This window comes from Dermochelys coriacea, chromosome 11 (assembly GCF_009764565.3).
Source record: "Dermochelys coriacea isolate rDerCor1 chromosome 11, rDerCor1.pri.v4, whole genome shotgun sequence".
Classification (NCBI taxonomy): Eukaryota; Metazoa; Chordata; order Testudines; family Dermochelyidae; genus Dermochelys; species Dermochelys coriacea.
The window spans coordinates 38,631,995-38,653,517 of NC_050078.2; the positions used below are offsets into that span (position 1 = coordinate 38,631,995).

General features: G+C 42.1%; 1 protein-coding gene and 1 long non-coding RNA gene across 2 annotated transcripts in view; one reads left to right on the forward strand and one right to left on the reverse strand.

The window, feature by feature from the left end:
• The window catches only part of STK39 (serine/threonine kinase 39), a 198,400-nt gene extending 196,356 nt beyond the window's left edge, over window positions 1–2,044 (reverse strand). The window contains exon 1 of the mRNA XM_038422540.2: window positions 1,636–2,044. Coding sequence (XP_038278468.1) covers window positions 1,636–1,744 — 109 coding nt within the window. The 5' untranslated portion in view covers window positions 1,745–2,044. The remainder of the gene's footprint in view (window positions 1–1,635) is intronic.
• Window positions 1,090–15,693, forward strand: LOC122458109. Its single transcript, XR_006277980.1, has 3 exons — window positions 1,090–1,577; window positions 15,307–15,387; window positions 15,483–15,693. It is a non-coding gene; the product is annotated as an uncharacterized LOC122458109 (long non-coding RNA).
• The last annotated feature ends 5,830 nt before the right edge of the window (window positions 15,694–21,523 follow it).

Here is a 21,523-nt window from a genome sequence, read left to right on the forward strand (position 1 = left end):
GCCATTCTACAACTGCACCAATGGAGAACAACCAGTACTTAAAGAAATATACTACAGACTTCCATTGCAACAGCAGATAAGGATTAGATTAACACCTTCTCAGGCCTTTTCCACAGCAGAAAGAATTTGTGGGTATAGTTTACCAGCAAACCGACCTACTGAGGATGTAGCTTATACCAGCAAAACAGCTATTTTTCTGGTATAGATTTTTTCAGTTCTCTTGGTATACTGGCAAGAGGCCTGCATCCATACTAGGGCTTTCAGCAGCATAGCTATGTCACAGTTAGAAGTGTGATTTCCTCCCTCCCCCCTCATCCACTCCATATTTAAAAGTTTTGCCGGCATAGCTATGTCAGGAGACCAGGCCTCAGCCTTCTTCATTTTAGTGCAGTTCAGGTGGAGAAATGGGGAATAAAAGGGGAAAGAATACGAGTAATACTCGAGCCTGGTAAAACATGAGAGTGAAGGGGTAAGTTATTTCTCCTTGGCAACACTTAGTTTCTGATTGTGGAAACTAAATAGCCAAAGAAACAACTCTGAATGTACATGATTTACAACCCTGATTAAAAATGTTATCTGTCACAGTTATCAGCAATTGGTGCGCAATATTAAAAGCACTACTAGTTACAAGAGCAACACAAAGCAAATCTACAGGAATTTTTGAGGTAAATGAATTCTAGCCCAAATCAAGGAATAACAATTGCAATTTTGGACCTGGCTTTTAGTTTCTGCAGGGTTGTTGTTTTTGTTTTGTTTTTTTAATATAAGAAACACAAGAATGAGTATTCTTGAACAGATTAACTAGCAATAAATAGCATTCAGATCAAAAAAGCATACAGCCTTCCATTATACATATTGTTATCATCAATCATCTATTCACCTTGCAAGATTCATAATGATCTGATCCACACAGTTGGGAGGAAAAATTAAGTCAGTCACATTTTGATAGCAATTAATTGTTACATGCACAATCCCAGCACACACTGCCTGCATGTTTGGGGAAGGGGTGTTAAACCTTAAACCGAAGGGGGAAGGCTTGCTCCAATGAAATTAAGCCATTGTCACGACAGCGGTAAGAGTAGAGTGTATAGGAGAGTAGAGCGATAGGGAGGATGAAAAGAGGAGATGGGGACAAAATTAAAGCTATGCAGAGGGGGCAAAAGGAAATGAAGGCTTTCAAAAAGGAAATCGGCACGAGCCGCAGATGGGGAGATTTAACCACCACCACCCCGGAAAGATGCAGACTATTCTGAACGGATAGAGCAAAACAGCGGGTGCACCGTTACAGCAGGCGAGAGCAGAGATGAGGCAAGGCCAACGGTGAATTACAGCTCGCTGCTCACCACTGACAGATAGCGGAGAGGGGAAAGATGCTCAGGGGCTCATCCCCACCCCCGCGGCCCCGCAGAAGGGCCGGGGCAGCTGCCACGGAGCCCCCACCAGCAGCCGCCGCCCGCTGCGCGTGGGGAGAGCGGGGCAGCCAGCCCCAGCCGGCGCCTCGGAAATAAAGTTTGCAGCCGCTGCAGTGCCGGGCGCGCCCGCCGCAGCGAGAGAAACCTGCGGAGGAGCAAACGCCGGTAGGCCCCGCAGCCGGCTCAGCCCGGCTCCCCACCCCGGCCCGCCCGCCCCACTGACCGATAACCTCCTGCAGCTCGTAGGCGTCCCTGCAGATGGGCCAGGCGGCGGGAGCGGCCGCCGGCGCGGGCTGCTGGAGGTGGACAGGCGAGTCGCTGGGCTCCGCCATGATGCTGCCGGAGCGCACAGACACGGCACGACCTTCTCCAAACTTCCCTTCCAGCGGCACCTTTAACCCCCGCCCGCTCGCTGCTCACGCTCCCTCCCTGCGAGCCGCCAGCCGCACGGCGCGGGGGGGGGGGGCGGGAGGAGGAGGCGGGGCGGGGAGCTGCCGGCTGCACGAGGCCGGCCCCGGGCATGGTCCCTCGCCCCGGGGTGTGAGGCGAGCCCTGAGCGCCGCCGAGCTGCGGGGAGAAGGGGGAGCTGGCGCGGCAGGGGGCCCGCTGGGCACGCACCTGCCCGGGAGGGGGGGTCGGGCGGAGGTGGATCTGCGCCTCCTTGGATGGGTAACTCTCCACCGACAGCCCCCCCTCGCCGCTCTGTGGTGTCTGGCATCACTTGGCACAGCTTGAACTTGGGGCTCCTGCCCTGTGAGAGAGACTCCTCGAGCCTGTCCTGGAGGGAAACCCATGGGTGAAGCCGGGCTATAGAAATATAGCTGTAGTTAAGGCTTATTTTTTTTAAAAAAAAGTGGTGCTAAGTTTTAGGAGGCATCACGGCTTTCTCCATTCCTTGCTTGGCTCGTTACAGTTTTTGTTTTGTTTTGTTTTGTTTTGTTTTGTTTGTAAAGCCCTTCGCTCACTCTGTGGCCATTTTCAGCCTTTTGAATTCTAGTTTAGTTCTGTTGATCATCTGGGTAGTCTCAGGCAGAGATGTTGTAAGTGATGTGAGGCCCTGGCAAGGATGTCATGGCTCATTTTCACTGTATAGGCCCCAGGCCAGCAAGTGGATCCATTATAGATAAGTGGTTTTCAACCTGTGGTCTTCAGACACCTGAGGGATCTGCAGACTCTAAGGGGTCCGTGAAAGGTTGTCATTGCTATAGAATAGTGGTTTTCAACCTGTGGTCTGGGGGGCCCTAAGATTTCCAAAGGGGTCCGTACTGCCATTTGAAAATATGTAGTGGTCTGCAAATGAAAAAATGCACTGTTATAGAGGAATCTTGTTTGTTGAGAGTCCCATTGAAGTCAGTGAGCTCCATAGGGGTTGCAAGGAGATAGAAAGCATCTATTAACCCCTGAAGACATACACATATGTTTAACATTAAGTATGTGAGTAATCCCATTGACTTCAGGTGGATTATTCATGTTCTTAAATTTAAGAACATGCATTTATCTTTGCAGAGCTGGGGCCTTTGTACCTGAACAAACAAAGGGCCAAATTCACTGCTGGTGTAAGTTGCATTGAGGTGAATGGACCCGTGCCATGTTACACTAGTGTGTGAACTCAGTCTATATTGTCAATGAACTAGCAGGTTTCTATGCAGTGCAGAGAGATAGTTCCTTGGTTGAACAGAATCTAGATTAGTGCTGAGGAGATTTTAAATGATTTTGTTGCTCTATAAAAGTTAGTAGTATAAGGCTTTTTCACTTTGTTTTTCATTGTACAAGAACAAAGATGACTGCAGAAAAGCAAAGTCACTGTGTGAACTCTGCAACTTGTGATGTCAGCAACATGGATTTTAACTCTTTTTTCTCTTTGTTGTACATTTCATAGCTCTAGTAAAAATGTTTACCTATTAAATAATTCCAGAAAATACAGATCCAGTTCTGCTCTCATGCCCATACTTGGCTCTAAATGACCTGTACATATCACATTGTTTCAGATTAACAAAGCTCTGATGTTATTAAAAAACAAAATATACTTTCAAAGTTTTGGTTTTATTAAATTTCAGTTATTGCAGCTATGACTGAAAGATTTTTGAAGGTTATTCAAACTAAAACTGGAAAATTTTTATCTGAGAGTTTCAGGGTTGATATGTCTATACTGATGAGAACTAAAGATAACAGACTATTAGTTCCTACTAGTATTATGAAATATAGAGTAGCAAAGGTTAAAGCAATAATGGAAGAAACAATAGAAGAAAAAACAGAATTGGACCAAGTAAGAAATGTGAATGTTGCTGTGCAACTTATTTAAGGAAGCAGTTTAGTTAGCAGAGGAAGATCACTTTGGAAAAGCATAGCAATTTGCTTGATTATTAAGTTATTTGTTTGTCACAAAAGTTCTGTTTGGAAATCTGAATGCTGAATAAAGGAGGAACCCCTAATTCTGACATCTAGCACAAATTATACCTACACTTTGTAAATACTGAATCATGTTTGTGCACTGAAGGTTTTTTCTCTCATTCTTCTACCTGCCAATTAGGCTCAAGATGGATACCTGTTTCTGCAGTACAGAAAGAAAGCACGGTATATTTTTGCATGCACTCATGCTCAAATGTCTTCTCTTAATTGACTTTTTAAAGAAATGTAATTAAAATATTTTAATATATACACATTAGAAATTATCTCCAACAAAATTAAAGGTTAGCAAAAATTGGAAGAAGAAATATGAAATTGTCATGCTAATACCACAATAATCTGGTAAATACCAAGACAACACAACTTGTTGTTAGTAAAGAAGATCTTTCTGCCAGCAATAAGCTGGGGGGAAAAAATAAGACCACAACATTACAGAGCAATCAATCAGCACAGAAAAAATTAGTTACTTGCCATTCAGTGGAGAACAGCCAACTCCTCCATCTGTATTCAGATTTAAAAAAAAAAAATTATGAATTCTTGTGCTGCTGCTGCCGGTACAATATCACTGTTTCTGCTGAACAATGCTCAGTTTTACATCTGATGATGATATAAGACACTTTCTTCCTAAGGTGCATGACCTATCTCTGGGAACCTAGAGCTCATAAGGTTCCTGCCACTTTATGAGATTAGCAGCTTTCATGGGGAAAACCTTTCAGAGCAGGGTTCTTACGCACTATAGAACTTCTCAAAGGTGTGCCATGCATACTGGGGTATAACTCAAGGGGGAGTTCCAAAATCAGGCCAAATATGAACGAGAGCTGCAATGAGGCCTTCAAACTGTTGGGCTGTGCCACTTGTTCAGCTGCCCTTGTTAAAGAGGTCTTCCCCTGAGGATGCATAGGAGAGGGGCCACACAGCATTGAAGACTTGGCTAATTGGCTAAAGGGTGAAAGGAGACACTTCTCCCAGAAGATCCTTCAGACATTTAAAGAGGCCAACATATGCCCTGCCAACATATCTGCAAAGGTGGGAGGTGCCAGGAAGGGATCCGAGAAACTCATTTTGAAACTACAGATTTATCTGATCTGAAGAAAGGATTAATTTTGAGGTACAGGCGAAGGTTCAGGCTAGTTTTGTTTCTTTCTGAATTTGTTTTGGCCTTTCCTCTTGATAATGATGAGAATAAGTCCTTGTCAGTACTTGTTAGTTGCAATGATACAACCCCCCTTCTAGACTACAAGGGGAAAAAAGTTAGGCCAACACTGACCACTTTTGAAAATCCCACACTACATGTTTGGTATTGTTGTCTGTTGATTAATCAGCTTTGTTCTAAGAATTTTTGTTCTAAGACCTATTTTACAGGTCACAAAGGTCATAGATGGGAATAGTACTTAGTTATATTTTTGTAAGGACTCGTAGAATATGGCTGTTACTTCTGATCCATTTGTTGTGTAATTGAAAGTATAGAACTATTATTATCTGAATACAGAACTTTATTATTGGAAGCCTAAATAAAAACCTAAATAAGTTATGGTAAATCAGACTCTAAGACATACGTGGGAATTGTCCTACTGACTTCAGTGAGACTTCTAACTTAGATAAGAGCTTGCAGGACTGGGGCCATGCAGTTTAGGTGTAGTTACTAGTACTTGCTAGTCTATATGTGTTTACACTTTACCAAGTTAGAAGATTAAAGATAGAATCTTCTTGACACCAAAATTACATTTCAAAAGGATATAGTACACTGACAGAGCCATTGATTCTGCAAGGAATATTGTGTGAGCAGTCCACTGTGCCTGTGCAGAGCCTCAGTGAAATCAGTGGAAGACTCCTTGGGCACAGGGGTCTTACTTGTAGGATAAAGCTCATTTCAGATCCAGGGCCTTAGTGTGTGTGGTTTGCTATATCCAAGTGGGATTGGAATTTTCTACCTTGGCATTTAATGAATATATTTCTTTAGCTCAAACCATAGGCTTTTGTGTTCTTGGTACAGGAGATTCCAGGTTCAATCACTGTTGATGACTGTAGTATCAGTGTGCACAATCCTGTCGTTTGCTACACAAACATTCAAATTAGTCTTTAATTCTTTCCCTTCTCCATAGTGTCCCATAATCATATGGACTTTTGTGATAAAAATATTCTTTGTGCTATTTCCAGTGGGTGAATCACAACCACCAGTACATGATTTTTTTAAAAACTGGTGACTTAGTTCTTGTGAATGATGTCTTAAGACTCCTAGACACCAAGGCCAAAATTTTAAAGAAATAAGGTCTCATTTTGGGGACTTACTTTGAATACCAGCTTGAGTTATCTAGTGTCTAATTTTCAGAGGTGATGAGCAACTCCCATGTTCAACAGCTCTGAAAGTGAGGCATCAGGGCCCAGATCCTCAAAGGTAGTTAGGTTACTAAATGAGGAGCTGGGCCTGGTGTCTCAAATTGGGCACCCCAATAAGAGAGAACTTTTGACCAACTTTAGGCCTGTAGCCCTCCAGTTATCCACAGTGCGGTACAACACAGGAATTAATGGAGCAAGCACCAAAATCAGTGGTAGCGTTTCCCAATCTTGTCAGAAGGAAGCGCTCACTAGGATAGCTGAGGGCTTGTCTACACTTGAAACGCTACAGAGGTTGCCACTGTGGCATTTCAGTGTAGACACTACCCTTGTTGAGGGCAGGGGTTCTCCCACTGGCATTAGTAATCAACGTCCCAGAGGCAGTAGCTTGGTCGATGAAAGAAATTCTCCTTGACTTAGCGCATTCTCAGGGGTTAGGTCAGCTTACCTAGATTGCTCAGAGGTGTGGATTTTTCAGCTCATGCTGAAGCCCCGGTCAATTCACTTGTGTATTAATATAGAGCAAAGTAATTGTTAAACGTATGAGTATATATGGTGTTTAAACTTCATGAAAACAAATGGGATGTTACTTGCATTGTTTTACTTATCGGTATCCTGTATAATGCAATAGCAAACATTTTACATTGTAAATACCCTGTAACTAAATAAACCCATGACAAGGAAGAAGCCTTGTGGAATGCGAATGAAGAACTGTAATTGAAAAATGCTAATTTCAAGCAAGTGGTCATTGTGTGTGATGATCTGAAGTCAAAGATGTAGCCCGTCATCAAAGGAAAAGCCCACATGGGTAGTGACCCTGTCAGCTGTTTCTTGTGAGAAGCTATAGTATGGATTTAGGGAAAGATTCTCTGTCTCTGGACTGTTTGGATTCTAACAGAGTGGAATAACTGAACTAGAACACTGAGATCCCCAGAGTTATTCCAGGTAGCCCTGAGAGACTTTTGGAAAACTGGCCAATTACTACATCTCTGTTACCATTTTGAATTATAGACTGTGACTCAGCTGTACATATATTTAACCTTTTTAACCTCTGAGTAGCTCTCATTCTTTTTCTTAGCTAATAAACCTTTAGTTAGTTACTGTAGAATTGGCTAACAGCGTTGTCTTTCGTATAAGATCTAGAGTACCAGTTGATCTGGGGTAAGTGACTGGTCTCTTGGAGCAACCTGGTGTGATGTAATCTTTGGTGTAAGTGACTGTTTATCACAAAGTCCAGTTAGTCTGCGTGGCAAGATAGATCAGAGAGTCTGAGGATGTGACTCTATGGTAAGACTGGTATGATGATCCAGGAGTTAACATTAGTGACTGGGTTGGTGAAATCTAATTCTAGAACACACCACCAATTTCGGGTGTCTGCCCTGTTTACTGACAGTGTGTCCTGAAGTAGGTATTCACAGCTGTGAGCCACTCCAGCCATCATGACATCCTTTGTGTTAATTCCTCTTTGTTCCCTTCTCAGACAGTCCACCCTTCTGGGCTATGTGGGACCCAGCTGGAGGTCTGAGCATCTTCAGCTGGGAACTGGGAAAACCACCTGCACACTGCAGAGCAATGACCTGGATGAGTGAGGGGCATCTTGCTCTGAGTGTAGGGAAAGGCCTGGGGAAGGAACTCTACTGATAGCCCCCCTTAACTGTAGTAGCTGAATTAATTTATCCTCTTAATACTCTTGTGAGTGTTGGAAGGTGTTTTTATTCCCATTTTACAAATGGAAAACTGATGCACAGAGAAATGAAAGGATCAATATTTGTAAAGTGATTTGAGATCTCTGGACTAAAAATACATTAACATGGAATACAGTATTAATATTTTTTTTATTGTTTGAGACACACAAGTTGAAGTCATTTAAATTGTTATAATTATATGTGCATATGCCACCTAGATAATTTAGGAGACGAATCCAAAAGGAAAGATACAGGTATAAAAACTCCTGAATATATGTAGATCATTATATATCTAAAGATTATTTTGTGATGATGTTTAGCATTGCTGAACTACTGAGTGGAAGACCAGGGGCTGGGCATGTGTGCTCTGGGAGTCCAAATATGGAAATAAAAATTTCTTTCCTTTATTTCTGGCTTCCCTTTCAGATTGTGGTGATTTACAAATAAAAGGTACTACAGTCCAGCGGCACTGGCCAAATTTCTCCTGATGTAGTTTAACAATATCCTCAGCCTAAATTCAACATTATAAACAACTCAGGGTCTCATCTCCCAGGGCAGGCTGCCCTGCCTTCTAGGCCGTAAGAGCTTCTCCACAAAGCTCATCCTGTCGGAGGGAAGAGTGTTGTTAACTGACTGGTTTAAGGTTAAGGAAACTGCCTGCCTTGACTAGTAGAGGACCTGTCGCTGCAAGGTGCTGAGCACTACCAGTTCCCAGGGGCTTCCTTTGAGGGAGGTGTGTAGTTGAACTGTGGGAGCTTTATACCAGCTAGGATCAATTCTGAATCCACATTGAAGATAAGCCCTGACATGTGAAAGGGAAGAGTTCCCACTCAACTGCTTTAAAGGGTTCTGTTTTTAGGATCACATAAGATTCAGGTAGGATTTGGAGCAAAATAGGGATTTAACATAATCCCCCTAGGAACAGAAGCTGGCCACTTAGGTAACTTATGGCAGGCTATAAATGTTGCTCCATTGCTTACACAGACAAAGTATGTTTGCCTTGAGGTAGCAATCGGGGAAATGATGGTCCAGTGGTTAGAGTAGGGCTTAAACTTAAGCAGTCTGAGTTCAATTCCCTGCTCTGCCCCAGACTTCCTGTGTGACCTTGGCCAACTCACTTAGGCCCACGCCCTCAAAAGGAGAGAGGGGCTTTTTGTATCTAAAACCACTTGAAATGTCATTTTAATGTAAATCGTGGGAGTTAGGATGCCATAAGATTTAGGTGGGAGTGAGGTACCTAAATACCTAAAGATCTGGGTCTTGGTCTCTGAGTGGGATTCACAAGGGGGATTTAGGAATCTAAAGTAGCAGTTAGATACTTAAGTCCAATATTTACACAACATTGTCATTCACAAAACCCTCACTCAGCTGCTGCCTAATCTTGTAGGTGCCCAGTTCCTAGGCACCTAGATTTCTACCTTTAATGTCCCCGAGGTGCCTCAATTTCAGTAGCTGGACATGCGACCAGCTGTCTAAATCCTACCACCACCTATCAGCCTGGCACCTAACTCAGACCTAAGACCCAGTGGAATTCACAAATGAGGGGTTTTCCCACCTAATTTGCCTTTGGGGCCAGGCGCTGAGTACACTTAAACTTCCACAAAGGATACCAGTGGTGCTGCTCTTGTAAGCTTTAGTGAAGTGGTTAGCATACTGAGCTAGGATATGGAAGACCCACGTTCTAATCCACGGTTTGCCTGATGTGGAACAGGGACTTGAATTTAGGTCTGCTATCTCCTCTGAGAGTGCCTGAACCACTGGGCTGAAGGTATTCTGGGGTGGAGCTCTTGTGATCTCTCCTGTTGAAGCAGTGCTGTTATGTATAAATAATTAAATATTCTTTGGGTGAGAGAGCATGAGAATGATTCTCTATCCTGATGGTCAAGGCACTCCTGAGGGAAAAGCCAGGTTCCAGTCCTTGTGCTGTAATGAATAGCTAATGATTTATACAGAAGGGAACAACTTCAAGAGGAGATACTGAGATAGCTCTGCCTCAGAATACTCCATGGGCTAGTGGCTGGAGCGCTCTGCTGGGAAGTAGGAGATCCAAGTTCAAATCTCTTCTCCACATCAGGCAGATTGGGGATTAGAACACAGATCTCCTACTTCCAAAGTGAGTGTGCTAAGCCTTAGCTATGGATAGGATATAAGAGAAACAAAGGGGTCCCAGTGGGGGCCAGCTGAGGTCACTCTATTAGGGTGAATGGCAAAGAATGGGGCAGATAATCCCCAAAGCTGGTGGGTATTTTCAATACTTAGATTTACCAAGACATCATAAAACAGCTTCTTTATTACCCTCTGGTTGCCCAGAAGCCAACAACACAGTTCCCTTGAAGTAACTGATCCTCAGGCCTCCATCCAGGTACCCAAGTCAAATATGATGATTTCTGAAAATCTTATTTCATCATATAAAAGAAAAAGTTCTACCAATCCCAAAAGATGGGACACATTACCTCCCAGGTATTATTGAATATTCCAGATCTTACCCAAATACATGCTTACGCCAATTATTATTAACTAAATTAAAATTTATTAAAAAACAAATGAGAGAGAGTTAAAAGATCAATATATATACAGACATGAGTTCAGTTCTTGAGGTTCAGATACATAGCAGAGATGGTGAGCTTTGTAGTTCCAAAGAGTTATTTTAGTATTTTGTCCATAGGTTATAGTTCAATGTCCAATATCATATTCAGGGTGTTTCCAGCTGAACTGGCACCTCAATCTTGTGACTCAAACTTCCCCTGATGAAGCTTAAGCAGATCTGAGATAACAGGATCAGGACCGAAGGATCTTTTATAAAATTTCAAGCCTTCATTGACAAGTTGGAGTCCCTCGGGGAACAATAGGCCCTCATTTCCTAAGTATCGTTGTTAATTATTCACATAGATTAACATAAGGCAATTGCCTGTTTTTCTACCATTCACAGGTGATTTGCTATTCATTTCAAAGAGAGATACAGGGGTATCCTGTGTTTACAATTCATTTAAATGCTAGGATTTTTTTTGATCGCTGAATTAACAGAATACAGCATAGACAATGACTACATTGTTGACCACTATCCATATATATGTAAAAACACAAACATTGTCTCCCCGTATGTCTTTAAGGGTTGAATTTAAGTCATTCATCCTGCAGGATGTTTAACCTTTCTGGCCATGCGTCACAACCTTAGGAGAAGATTCATGGCTTTGAATTTCAAGAAGAGATGGACACCTCCCTTGTGCCCAGAGTTGGGCACCTAAATCCCTTTGAGGGGTGGGTTTAAGCCACACCCATCTCATCAGCATTTCCTGCTGGCTAGCTTAGATGGCTCCCCACTCAGTGTGCTGGCTTTTGTGAATCCCTGATTTTGGTACATAACTCTCTCTATGCATTGTATAGGGGGCTTGGGCACCTAATTCAGAGTTGAGAATTCCACTAGGCAGCAGAACACGTAAAAGCTAGGCACTGCAATGCTGAGCATTGCTTTGCCTAAAATCCCCTCATGAATCCCACCCTCTGTGTCTCAGTTCCTCAGGACACCTCACAGTGGAGCTGTGAGGATAAACACATTAATGATTGTGAGGTGCTTAAATATTATGGTAATGGGGGCCAAACAATATACCTGTGATAGAAAGATTAGACACTTGTGAGTGGAAGTCCCCATTAGGTCCCAAAGAGCTTTGGCATTGCTTTTCAGGCACTTTAAACTATTTGGACAATGTTTTCTTTAAACATAGTTATTTTTATTATTAAATAAGCATTAATTTCACCCCCTTACAGAAATAAATGGGAATACATCAACAATGACCACTAAATGAAGAGCCATACAGCAGTAGAGTTGTTCACATACCTATTTGTGTAATGAGTAATAAGCTTCACACATGTGTGAATAGTGTATTCATCATTTGCATGTCATAAAATGGCTCCTTTGCAGTTTCTCCAATGGAGACCGGTATTAAATGGTAAATGAATGGGTGACACTTATTAGTATTATTTTATTTATGTTATCCTCGGAATGTTGGGATTAAGAAAATAACAGGAAAGATTTTTTTAAATGTATTTAATTCATATATTCTAAGACAGTGATTCTCAAACTTTTGTACTGGTGACCTCTTTCACATAGAAAGCCTCTGAGTGTGACCCCCCCCTTATAAATTAAAAACACTGTTTTATATATTTAACACCATTATAAATGCTGGAGGCAAAGCAGGGTTTGGGGTGGAGGCAGACAGCTCATGATCCCCTCCATGTAATAACCTCGTGACCCCTTGAGGGGTCCCGACCCCCAGTTCTGCTCTAAGAAATATGACCATCGCTTGTTTCAGCTGTAGTTACCAATGTTTACAAGACAATTACCTAAAATGAAAAATCTACTTTGTGTGATTAGATTTGTTTTTCTGCTTAACCATGAGCTATAAATGCTATTAAATAGTTTTATTCTAAATTATATTATTTCTGATTTGTATAGTGTTAAATTCCATTAACTATTTCTTTACCCAAATGTAATATCTACTGAGACAATAATACTATAAATGGAGTTGGGGATTCAGGACAGATTTTGTCATTGCTATCAATATAAAATTCCCTGTAAGACCAGAAAAGCTCTAAGACAAGACAATCTACCCAGAGAGAGAAGGTCAGAAGCTGCTACCCTCTGCCACTTATATCACTTATAGCTCACAAACAGATTGCCTGGTGCCAGAGCACCCACTGAATGTCTGAAACCAAAATGTCTCTATAGGAAATGAATAAGAAGTAAGGTCCCCACTCTGGGAAGATAGTAACACAGGTGTTAAAATACGGTGCTCAGATTTAAGAAAAATACCTTAAGTATCTCAAATGAACACTATAAAGTATGGTTTCAGAGTAGCAGCCGTGTTAGTCTGTATCTGCAAAAAGAAAAGGAGTACTTGTGGCACCTTAGAGACTAACAAATGTATTTGAGCATAAGCTTTTGTGAGCACAGCTCACTTCATCGGATACATGCAGTGGAAAATACAGTGGGGAGATTTTATATACACAGAGAACATGAAACAATGGGTGTTACCATACACACTGTAACAAGAGCAATTAGGTAAGGAGAGCTCTTACCAGCAGGAGAGGAAAAAAAAAACCCTTTTGTAGTGATAATCAAGGTGGGCCATTTCCAGCAGTTGACAAGAACATGTGAGGAACAGTAGGGGGAGGGAAATAAACATGGGGAAATAGTTTTACTTTGTGTAATGACACATCCACTCCCAGTCTCTATTCAAGCCTAATGTAATGGTGTCCAGTTTGCAAATTAATTCCAATTCAGCAGTCTCTCATTGGAGTCTGTTTTGGAAGTTTTTTTTGTTGAAGAATTGCCACTTTTAGGTCTGTAATTGAGTGACCAGAGAGATTGAAGTGTTCTCCAACTGGTTTTGAATGTTATAATTCTTGACGTCTGATTTGTGTCCATTTATTCTTTTACGTAGAGATTGTCCGGTTTGGCCAATGTACATGGCAGAGGGGCATTGCTGGCACATGATGGCATATATCACATTGGTAGATGTGCAGGTGAACAAGCCTCTGATAGTGTGGCTGATGTGATTAGGCCCTATGATGGTGTCCTCTGAATAGATACATGGACACAGTTGGCAACAGGCTTTGTTGCAAGGATAGGTTCCTGGGTTAGTGTTTTTGTTGTGTGGTTACTGGGGTTGTCTGTAAGCAAGGATTAGCCTGTCTCCCAAGATCTGTGAGAGTGATAGGTCGTAGATCCTTGATGATGCACTGGAGAGGTTTTAGTTGTAGCTAGGCTGTCCACAGATTCCTCAAATCTCCTTTTAAATGCATTATTCAAAGCCTCCAAACATTGATTCTAAAATTCAATTTTTGTGCTTCATTAAGAGGACAGGTTTCAGAGTAGCAGCTGTGTTAGTCTGTATTCACAAAAAGAAAAGGAGTACTTGTGGCACCTTACAGACTAACAAATTTATTTGAGCATAAGCTTTCGTGAGCTACAGCTCACTTCATCGGATGCTCAAATTAATTTGTTAGTCTCTAAGGTGCCACAAGTACTCCTTTTCTTTTTATTAACAGGACAATTTCAAATGATTTAGATTCAAAATTTAGGTTTTGTATTTTTTTTTTAAGATTGGAAAGAAGGAGGCTCCAACCCTAGTAAACAGAATTATTTTCAGAAGTGGTTCTTTTGTTTGTTTTTACATTTTAATGATTTTTGTAAAATCAGCTCATCCCCACAGTGATGGAAACCTAAACATATCAATTGGCACTTTTTAAATTCATGAGAACCAGAAAGTAAAGCAAATTGGTCTTGTCTACACTTAAAAGTTTTGCTGATAGAGCTGTGTTGTTTAAAAAAAAAAAACACCTGTACCAACATAGCTATGCCAGTAAAAGCCCTAGTGTAGATGCAGTTGTACGAGGATAGCTTATACCAGTTGGGGGAATCGGCTTAAGGGTATGTCTCACTACAGCAGCACAGCTATGGCAGTGCAGCTGTGCCACTGTAGTACCATAGTGTAGATACTTCCTACATCAGTGGAAGGGGTTCTTCTCAGTATTGTTAGTCCACCTCTTTGAGAGGTGGCAGCTAGGTGACCCTAATACTGGGGGTCGAGGGGAGGCCAGATTTTTTCTGTTCTACTTTTTCAAAGGCAAGGAATGGATTCCCAGTTCTTTCTTAATGGGGTGAGGGGGAATATTTATTTTAACATCTGTATTTCTAAGACTTTTACCAAACTTCAATGTGTAGAGTTCTCTTCCTGCTTTTTCCAATAAACAGACTTCTGGAATTATGGATGACCATTTCATTGCTGCTTGGAACGTATTAAAATATTTAAGACTCATAATATTTAAAAGACATACAGTATGTCTTCTGCTGTAATAAACTCTACAATTTGAAAATAAATGGAACTTAATAGAAAAGGCTTCTGTTCACACTAAATGTGTTTATATTTATTGATGCACTGACAGTTCATTGTACGAATGATATAAAGTATCGAATAATTAAAAAGTGGTGTATGTAGAGCAATTAGAAAAAAGAAAGCCACCTTTTATATTCAAATGCTGTCCCCTAGATGCTATAAATCAAATGACAGACTTTTTGTAGAAAGAACTGAATTATATTTTTAATTAGGGCCAGTGAGCCTGAACTACAAACTAAAAGCCATAAACTACCCTAGACTCACAACAGATCTCCCACTGCCTTCAACAGAATTATTAACTTTTTAAATTAGTATTTATATGCCTATTATACTAGTCATCTTCAAAGCACTTTAAAAACACTAGCAAATTACTTCTCATAGTACCCCCACTCCTTTGAGGCATTATGATTAGAGATGGTCAAAAAACAAGGGAATGAGGGGGAGGGAATCTAACCAAATTTTAGTGGGGGGCTTGAGAAATCATAGGGAAAGGGGTAGTTGTGGGATACAACAATACAAGCCAAGTGGGCATGATGATGATAGACACATGACTATTTTATCCCTGTTTTCCAGAACAGGCTACATGTGCAGGGTGGGGGAGAAAGAAAGAGAATCAATCTATGCAGTAAATGCTACATTAATTCCTTTTTACATGTACATAAAATACTTTTAATAAAAATAAATAGAAACCTTCAGTGCTATTTCTCACTCACAAGAGCCAGTCACTTTTTTTATTTTTTAATTGAAAGCTCCAATTCTGCAGAGTTGTAAACTGACATGGGGACCAGACGAATACATCAAGCAAGCTGCCTTCAACCCTTGGACCCGCAATCTGACATGCATGCTATAAATCAGGGAAGTAACTCGTATTGATTTGTATTAGCATTGCTGACATTTCTCTCAGCAAGTTTCAGGTGACATTTCCCCTCTCTTGACAAACTACAAATTCATGTGTTTTGTAAGGACAAACTGAAAGATCTTTTACTTTCAAATTAATAATTTCAAAATAAAAAAAGATCTGTTTATGCTTTCTGGGGCTTTGGGTATTTTAATCTCATATTACAAGAGATACTAGATTGACTGGCCTGAAGCCACTCGGTTAACTGGAGAAAAAGATAGTTCAGGCAGTGCGGGTTTCCTCCTTGTCCAGTCAAAATGCCTCAATCCTGACCAGCAGGCACCACATCTAAAATGAGAGGGTACAACAATCTCCATGCTGTGTTAGTCCTTGGCCTCTGCTGAGACTGCCAAAAAAGTCATTTCATGCCAATTGTGGTGATTTGTGCTGTCTGCCAGATACTGCATCGAGTCAACACATTTCACAGAGACTACAACACATCCATCAAATGGAGACAACCTTCAATCTGCCAACCAGAGCTGGGTACAGACAGATCTCAGAGGATCATGGCTCCATGTCTCTTACAATTCTCCAGTACAGTTAACCTATAAACCTAGAATGGGCTATTTTTTTTCATTTTGTTTCTGTCTCTGTTGTTATACCATATTAATCACTGGGGTATTTAAGCATCTTACAAAACTGTGTGAGTGGTGTACACAGAGACCTGATTTTCTGCTTCTAACCCTCTGTCCAGAGGCTGGTAGGTTTCATTAGAACTTAATTTCTCTAGTCTTATCTTTCTGTTAATCTTCCTTGCTCTCTTCCCAACCGGGAATGTAGTGTTTGGGTTTTGTTTTGTTTTTTAGGGGAATCACCAGATAGGTATGTGTGTGCCTTAGGGTTACCACCTTTGAAATGCAAAAAACCCGGCATTTCCCCACGCCAAAACAAGCCCTCCACAATCACAACAGAAGGCAACTTCGCAACCCACCCCTCCAACAGCGACTTATAGTATCTAGAGATCTATCACATATAGATAAAATTGATAACATCGCACATCTCACTCTCACATGACTCAAACCCTCTCTCACACACACGCATGGTGCGTTTGTGTGTTGGTGGGAAGATAACTGCTGTGTTTTCAACAGTTTTGATTTTTTATCACTTAAACTGTGGAAGTGGGAACACTGCAGCATCTTTAACTGGACACAGAAACTTTTAACATTAGATTTCACAGTGTATTGTGATAATAATGCAAATCTTTAGACCCACATAAAAAACACCATCAGATTAAATTATTTTTCTGTCAACTGGCAAATCCATTTAAAAAAACAAATGTCCAGGCTAGTCAAATACCAACCTGGACACATGGGTGTGTTATAAGAAGGGTATGTCTTGCATTTGTCTTAAATGTCAGGTTAATTATCCTCTGTAGATCCACCAGAAAGGGGTCCCACAGTTGCAGCCATCCCTTGGTCTTGCTCTGTCAGTTGAGAATTTCATCTTCCTGGAGGATAGAGACTGCCTTTGGAGACTGTGGTCACAGATTTCAGAGTAACAGTCGTGTTAGTCTGTATTCGCAAAAGAAAAGGAGTACTTGTGGCACCTTAGAGAATAACAAATTTATTTGAGCATAAGCTTTCATGAGCTACAGCTCACTTCATCGGATGCATCCGATGAAGTGAGCTGTAGCTCACGAAAGCTTATGCTCAAATAAATTTGTTAGTCTCATCCGATGAAGTGAGCTGTAGCTCATGAAAGCTTGTGCTCAAATAAATTTGTTAGTCTCTAAGGTGCCACAAGTACTCCTTTTCTTTTTGTGTTCAAAGAGGAAGAGTCAGTTTTGAGACAGCTCAGTCTCAGCCTACTGAGATCTTGGAAGGTCTAGAGTAGGACTTTGAAGATGTTCTAATATTTGATAGACAGCTGATGTAGTTGTTTGGTGTAAATAAACTTAATTTCCCGGCTAGCTCATCTGTTAGTCCTTTATAGCAGTCAAAGAGTCACCAAAATACGGTGGTCAGCTGGGAAATTATATTGAAGTTTTTAAAAAAAAATGCATCTCTGACACTAGGATCCAGGGATTTATCAAACCACAGTTGGACCTTCTTTTTCCTGATCCTGAAAAACAATCTGATTAGACAAGATGAGGAGACGGAACCCAACAGCATCACAGTTTCCATGACTGTATCCTAAAATGTTAATCTATCTTTTTTGTTCACCTTTTATGTGCATTTGTCATTAAAAGAAACAGAATTAGAGTTTAACAGAACCTGACCACTCCGAGCTACCACAAAAAACTTTATTGCACCTCACCAAGGACATTGGCTCCACCAGAGTTTATTTATCCCTCTCAAAATATGGCAGAGGGTGGGAACACAGCCTTTTGTTTAAAATGTATGTTAATATATTTTCCCCCTGGGGTAATACTCTCAAATCTAGAATTTGCATTAAGGCTTGTTGCTGGCACAAAAGCCCGAGGCAGGCAACAGCTGGATTTGTTGCCCGGTTTGCATCGCCCAATAATTACAACGGGATGGAGAAGTAGAAAAGTTTATTTGAAGCTTTAAGCGGTACAGGGAGACAACAATCTCAAATCCTGCACACCAGTGCAAGCAGTTACACATATTTTATACATTTATTCTTTAGCGTACTTATCCAATAGCAAGCTGCCCTGAGTATTCATGTAGCCAATCCAGTATACCGGCCAGTTCCCCTTTTTCCTCTTATCATCTATTCCCCCATATATGGAGTTGTTTGTTCAGCATTATCTAATATTTCTGTCCTGCTTGACCTAATCTTGCTCCAGCCAGTGTGCACCTGCAATACACTGTTGCAGACTTCTCAGCGTGACTGCTGTGAGTGTCTCCGGGCAGAAAAGGGAAGGGGGGGGCATCTGGGCCTGGAGCGAGGGAGCTTTATCGACACTCATGGTCTTCCATTCCCTTGAGTTACCTAGTGGCCATGCCCGGTGTCCCCAACAACCCCCTCCTTTGAGAATACTTAACAGCCTTGTCTTTGAGTGTTTTTACTTGGGCTTTTATCTTTTTATAAGGGGACTTTGCATAAGCACTTTGTAGTAGCCCTGAAGGGAATGCATTACCATGTTTTTTACAAGGGCTCTAACACATTATATTGCACAACATAACACCATCAGTACGATTAAGACAGGAAGAAAACTTTTCAACAACAGACTAAATAAACCACCCATCCAAGGTGACAAACCCCAGCCTGAAAACAAGGTTTGCAACCAATTACTCTCGGGGGCAGTGTAAGCAGCCTGTGCTCCGGCTCGGGCATCGGCCTCAGCCTGTACCACCTTATCATAAATCTCATAACTGCTGTCATTTACATATACACAAAATCGGGACCTGACAAGGGCACAAATACCCCCTTGGGATGCCAAAAGGTAGTCCAAGGCCAGCCTGTTTTGGAGGGAATACATTCTGAGCTGCTGTACCTCCTTATTTAATGTTACTACTGCTGACCCTAGATTACGAATCGAGTCCTCTAATTCTAAGGCTACTTTTTCAAGCACCATTTGAAGCCTTACAATATAGCGGCCTATGCATGCTATGGCTGGCCCGGTAATCAGTGACACAATTTCCAGTATGGAGCACCCTGTAAGCTTTTCAGTTGTGACGGGATTCTTAGCATTGCCCTCCAAGGCCGCATTGAGTCGCCGCAGGGTCTTTTCTCGTGACTTAACAGAGGTATTTCGGGTATTCCTAATCTTTCCTTTGGGCAGTGTGGTAGTTATTGAAAGATGAGGAACTTCATAAGCTATATAACAGCTACCTGTTCAATTGGCTGGCAATACCTTTAAGCCTTTCGGCCACATACAAAATAGTGACCCTGTAGGGCCCAGTAAGGACTGTTTCTTAGAGGGATTCCTGGGATATTTAAGGCCACTTTTTCAAACAATTCATATGCCCCCAGGGGGGCTTCCCATTCTCCCGAGTGCGTAGAAGGGGGGGTATTTCTAATTGTGCCGTTCAAATTGCACTTACCATAAGGACTGCTGCAAACCCACCATTGGCCTGCTATAGTGGAAATATTAACTGAACGGCAATTTATATTTCCTGACCCTCCTTTTGTGGAAGGATTATTTGTAAGAGTTTCCCCAAAAGGGGTGGAACCATTACATCCACATTGTTGACCTCCCCTCTCGGTTTTTATCCAATATTCATCGGCACACTGTGTAATAACACAGGAGCTCCTTCCCACAGGACGCCTATAGTGATTAGATTGATTTCGGGTAAAACAAAACACTCCCTTAGTGATCACTGCAACTGAATACTTCTGATCCTGGTAGGTAGCTTGCTGCAAAGAGATCTTATCCCAGAACGGTGAGTCCGTTCGATTTCTACTTTCCTGCTCTTTGGTGGTGGCTAATTCTGCTAGGGTTAAGGGCAGCATGAGAAGGGGCACTCCTGTTCTGAGGGAAAGTGGAGTCGGAGCACACACCCAGCAATCAGTTTGGTTTGTTAAAGTAGCAACATGGTGCGCAAGTAAAACAAAGGAATTATGTTCCCGATATGCACAGTTTAGAAATAACAGCATAGAAAATAACAGGGTTACATGATTAATTATTACTGGGGTCCTCCCGGTCCAGGGTTTCCAGTTTTTGAGTGGGCCCATTTTGGTGCTAAGGTGCCTGCTGTTTGTGTTTCTTAAACAGTAACTTTAGCCCGAGATTGTTACTAGATGAGGAGTCAACGGGGTGGACGGTCCACTGCTCTGCTGATGAAGGGGTGGGTTCTGCCTTTAGATGCGAGTGATGGATTCAGTTTTTGTGTTCCTCAACCTTTGCCGCCGTACGGGAGATTAGCAGGACGATGTAGGGTCCTTTCCACTTTTCCTGGAGAGGCTCGTCTTTCCAGGTGCGAACAAGCACAGAGTCGCCGGGCTGTAAGGAGTGGACAGGAGAGTCCAAGGGAAGAGGCTGGGAGTTTTTAGTATACCTGTGAAGAGACAAGAGAACAGCAGACAGGGAACACATATACTGAGACAAAAAACCATTACCCAGCTCCCACTTCCCTGACAGAACCAGTGTGCCATTTATAGGCCATACCCTTCCAAACATAATTTTAAAGGGACCAAGCCCTAATCTATCCTTTGGGAGAGCGCGGATGCGGAGCAGGACAAGGGGTAAGGCATCAGGCCATTGCAGGGAGGCTTCTTGGCACACTTTTGAAAGATGTCATTTAAGGGTTTGATTGGTATGCTCTACTACGCCACTGGCTTGTGGTTTCCAGGTTGTATGGAGTTTTCAGGGGATCTGCAAGGCATTCGAGATGCTTTGGACAATCTTTGATGTGAAGTGTGTCCCATTGTCAGATTTCATCCACTGGGGAAGTCCGAAGTGAGGAATGACCTTCTTAACAAACTTAAGGGCCACCGTCGTGGCAGTGCAGTTGCGGCATGGGAAGGCTTCTGGCCATCCGCTGAATCGATCCACTAAGACAAGGAGATATTTGTACCCTTGGGTTCGAGGAAACTCTGTAAAATCTATTTGCCACACCCGCCCAGGGCCCGGAGTGGGTTCCAGAGCAGCGGGTGGCCCTGGATGTCCTGGTCAGGGGTTATTTTTTTTGACAGACTAAGCAGTCCACCTGTACCTGAATAGCCAGGGGTCAGAGTTCAGAAGTCATAAAGTATTTTTCCATCAGTTGGATAAGTGCTTTCCTGCCAGCATGAGTGGTTTGATGTAATTTTTGTAACACTGGCTGGATCAGGCCCTTCGGTAGAAGGACCTTCCCTTTCGGGGAATGCAGCCATTCCTTTTTTTCCTGGAGACCGAGTTTGTCGGTTAGCTGTCTTTCCTCTCCAGAGTACTGGGGGGTTGGAAGCTTCCCCACGGATGGGATAACGGCATGCATATGGGCATTTTTAGTCTGAGGGGATATCAGAGTGGCAGCATGCTTAGCCTCTTTATTTGCCCGGGCGTTA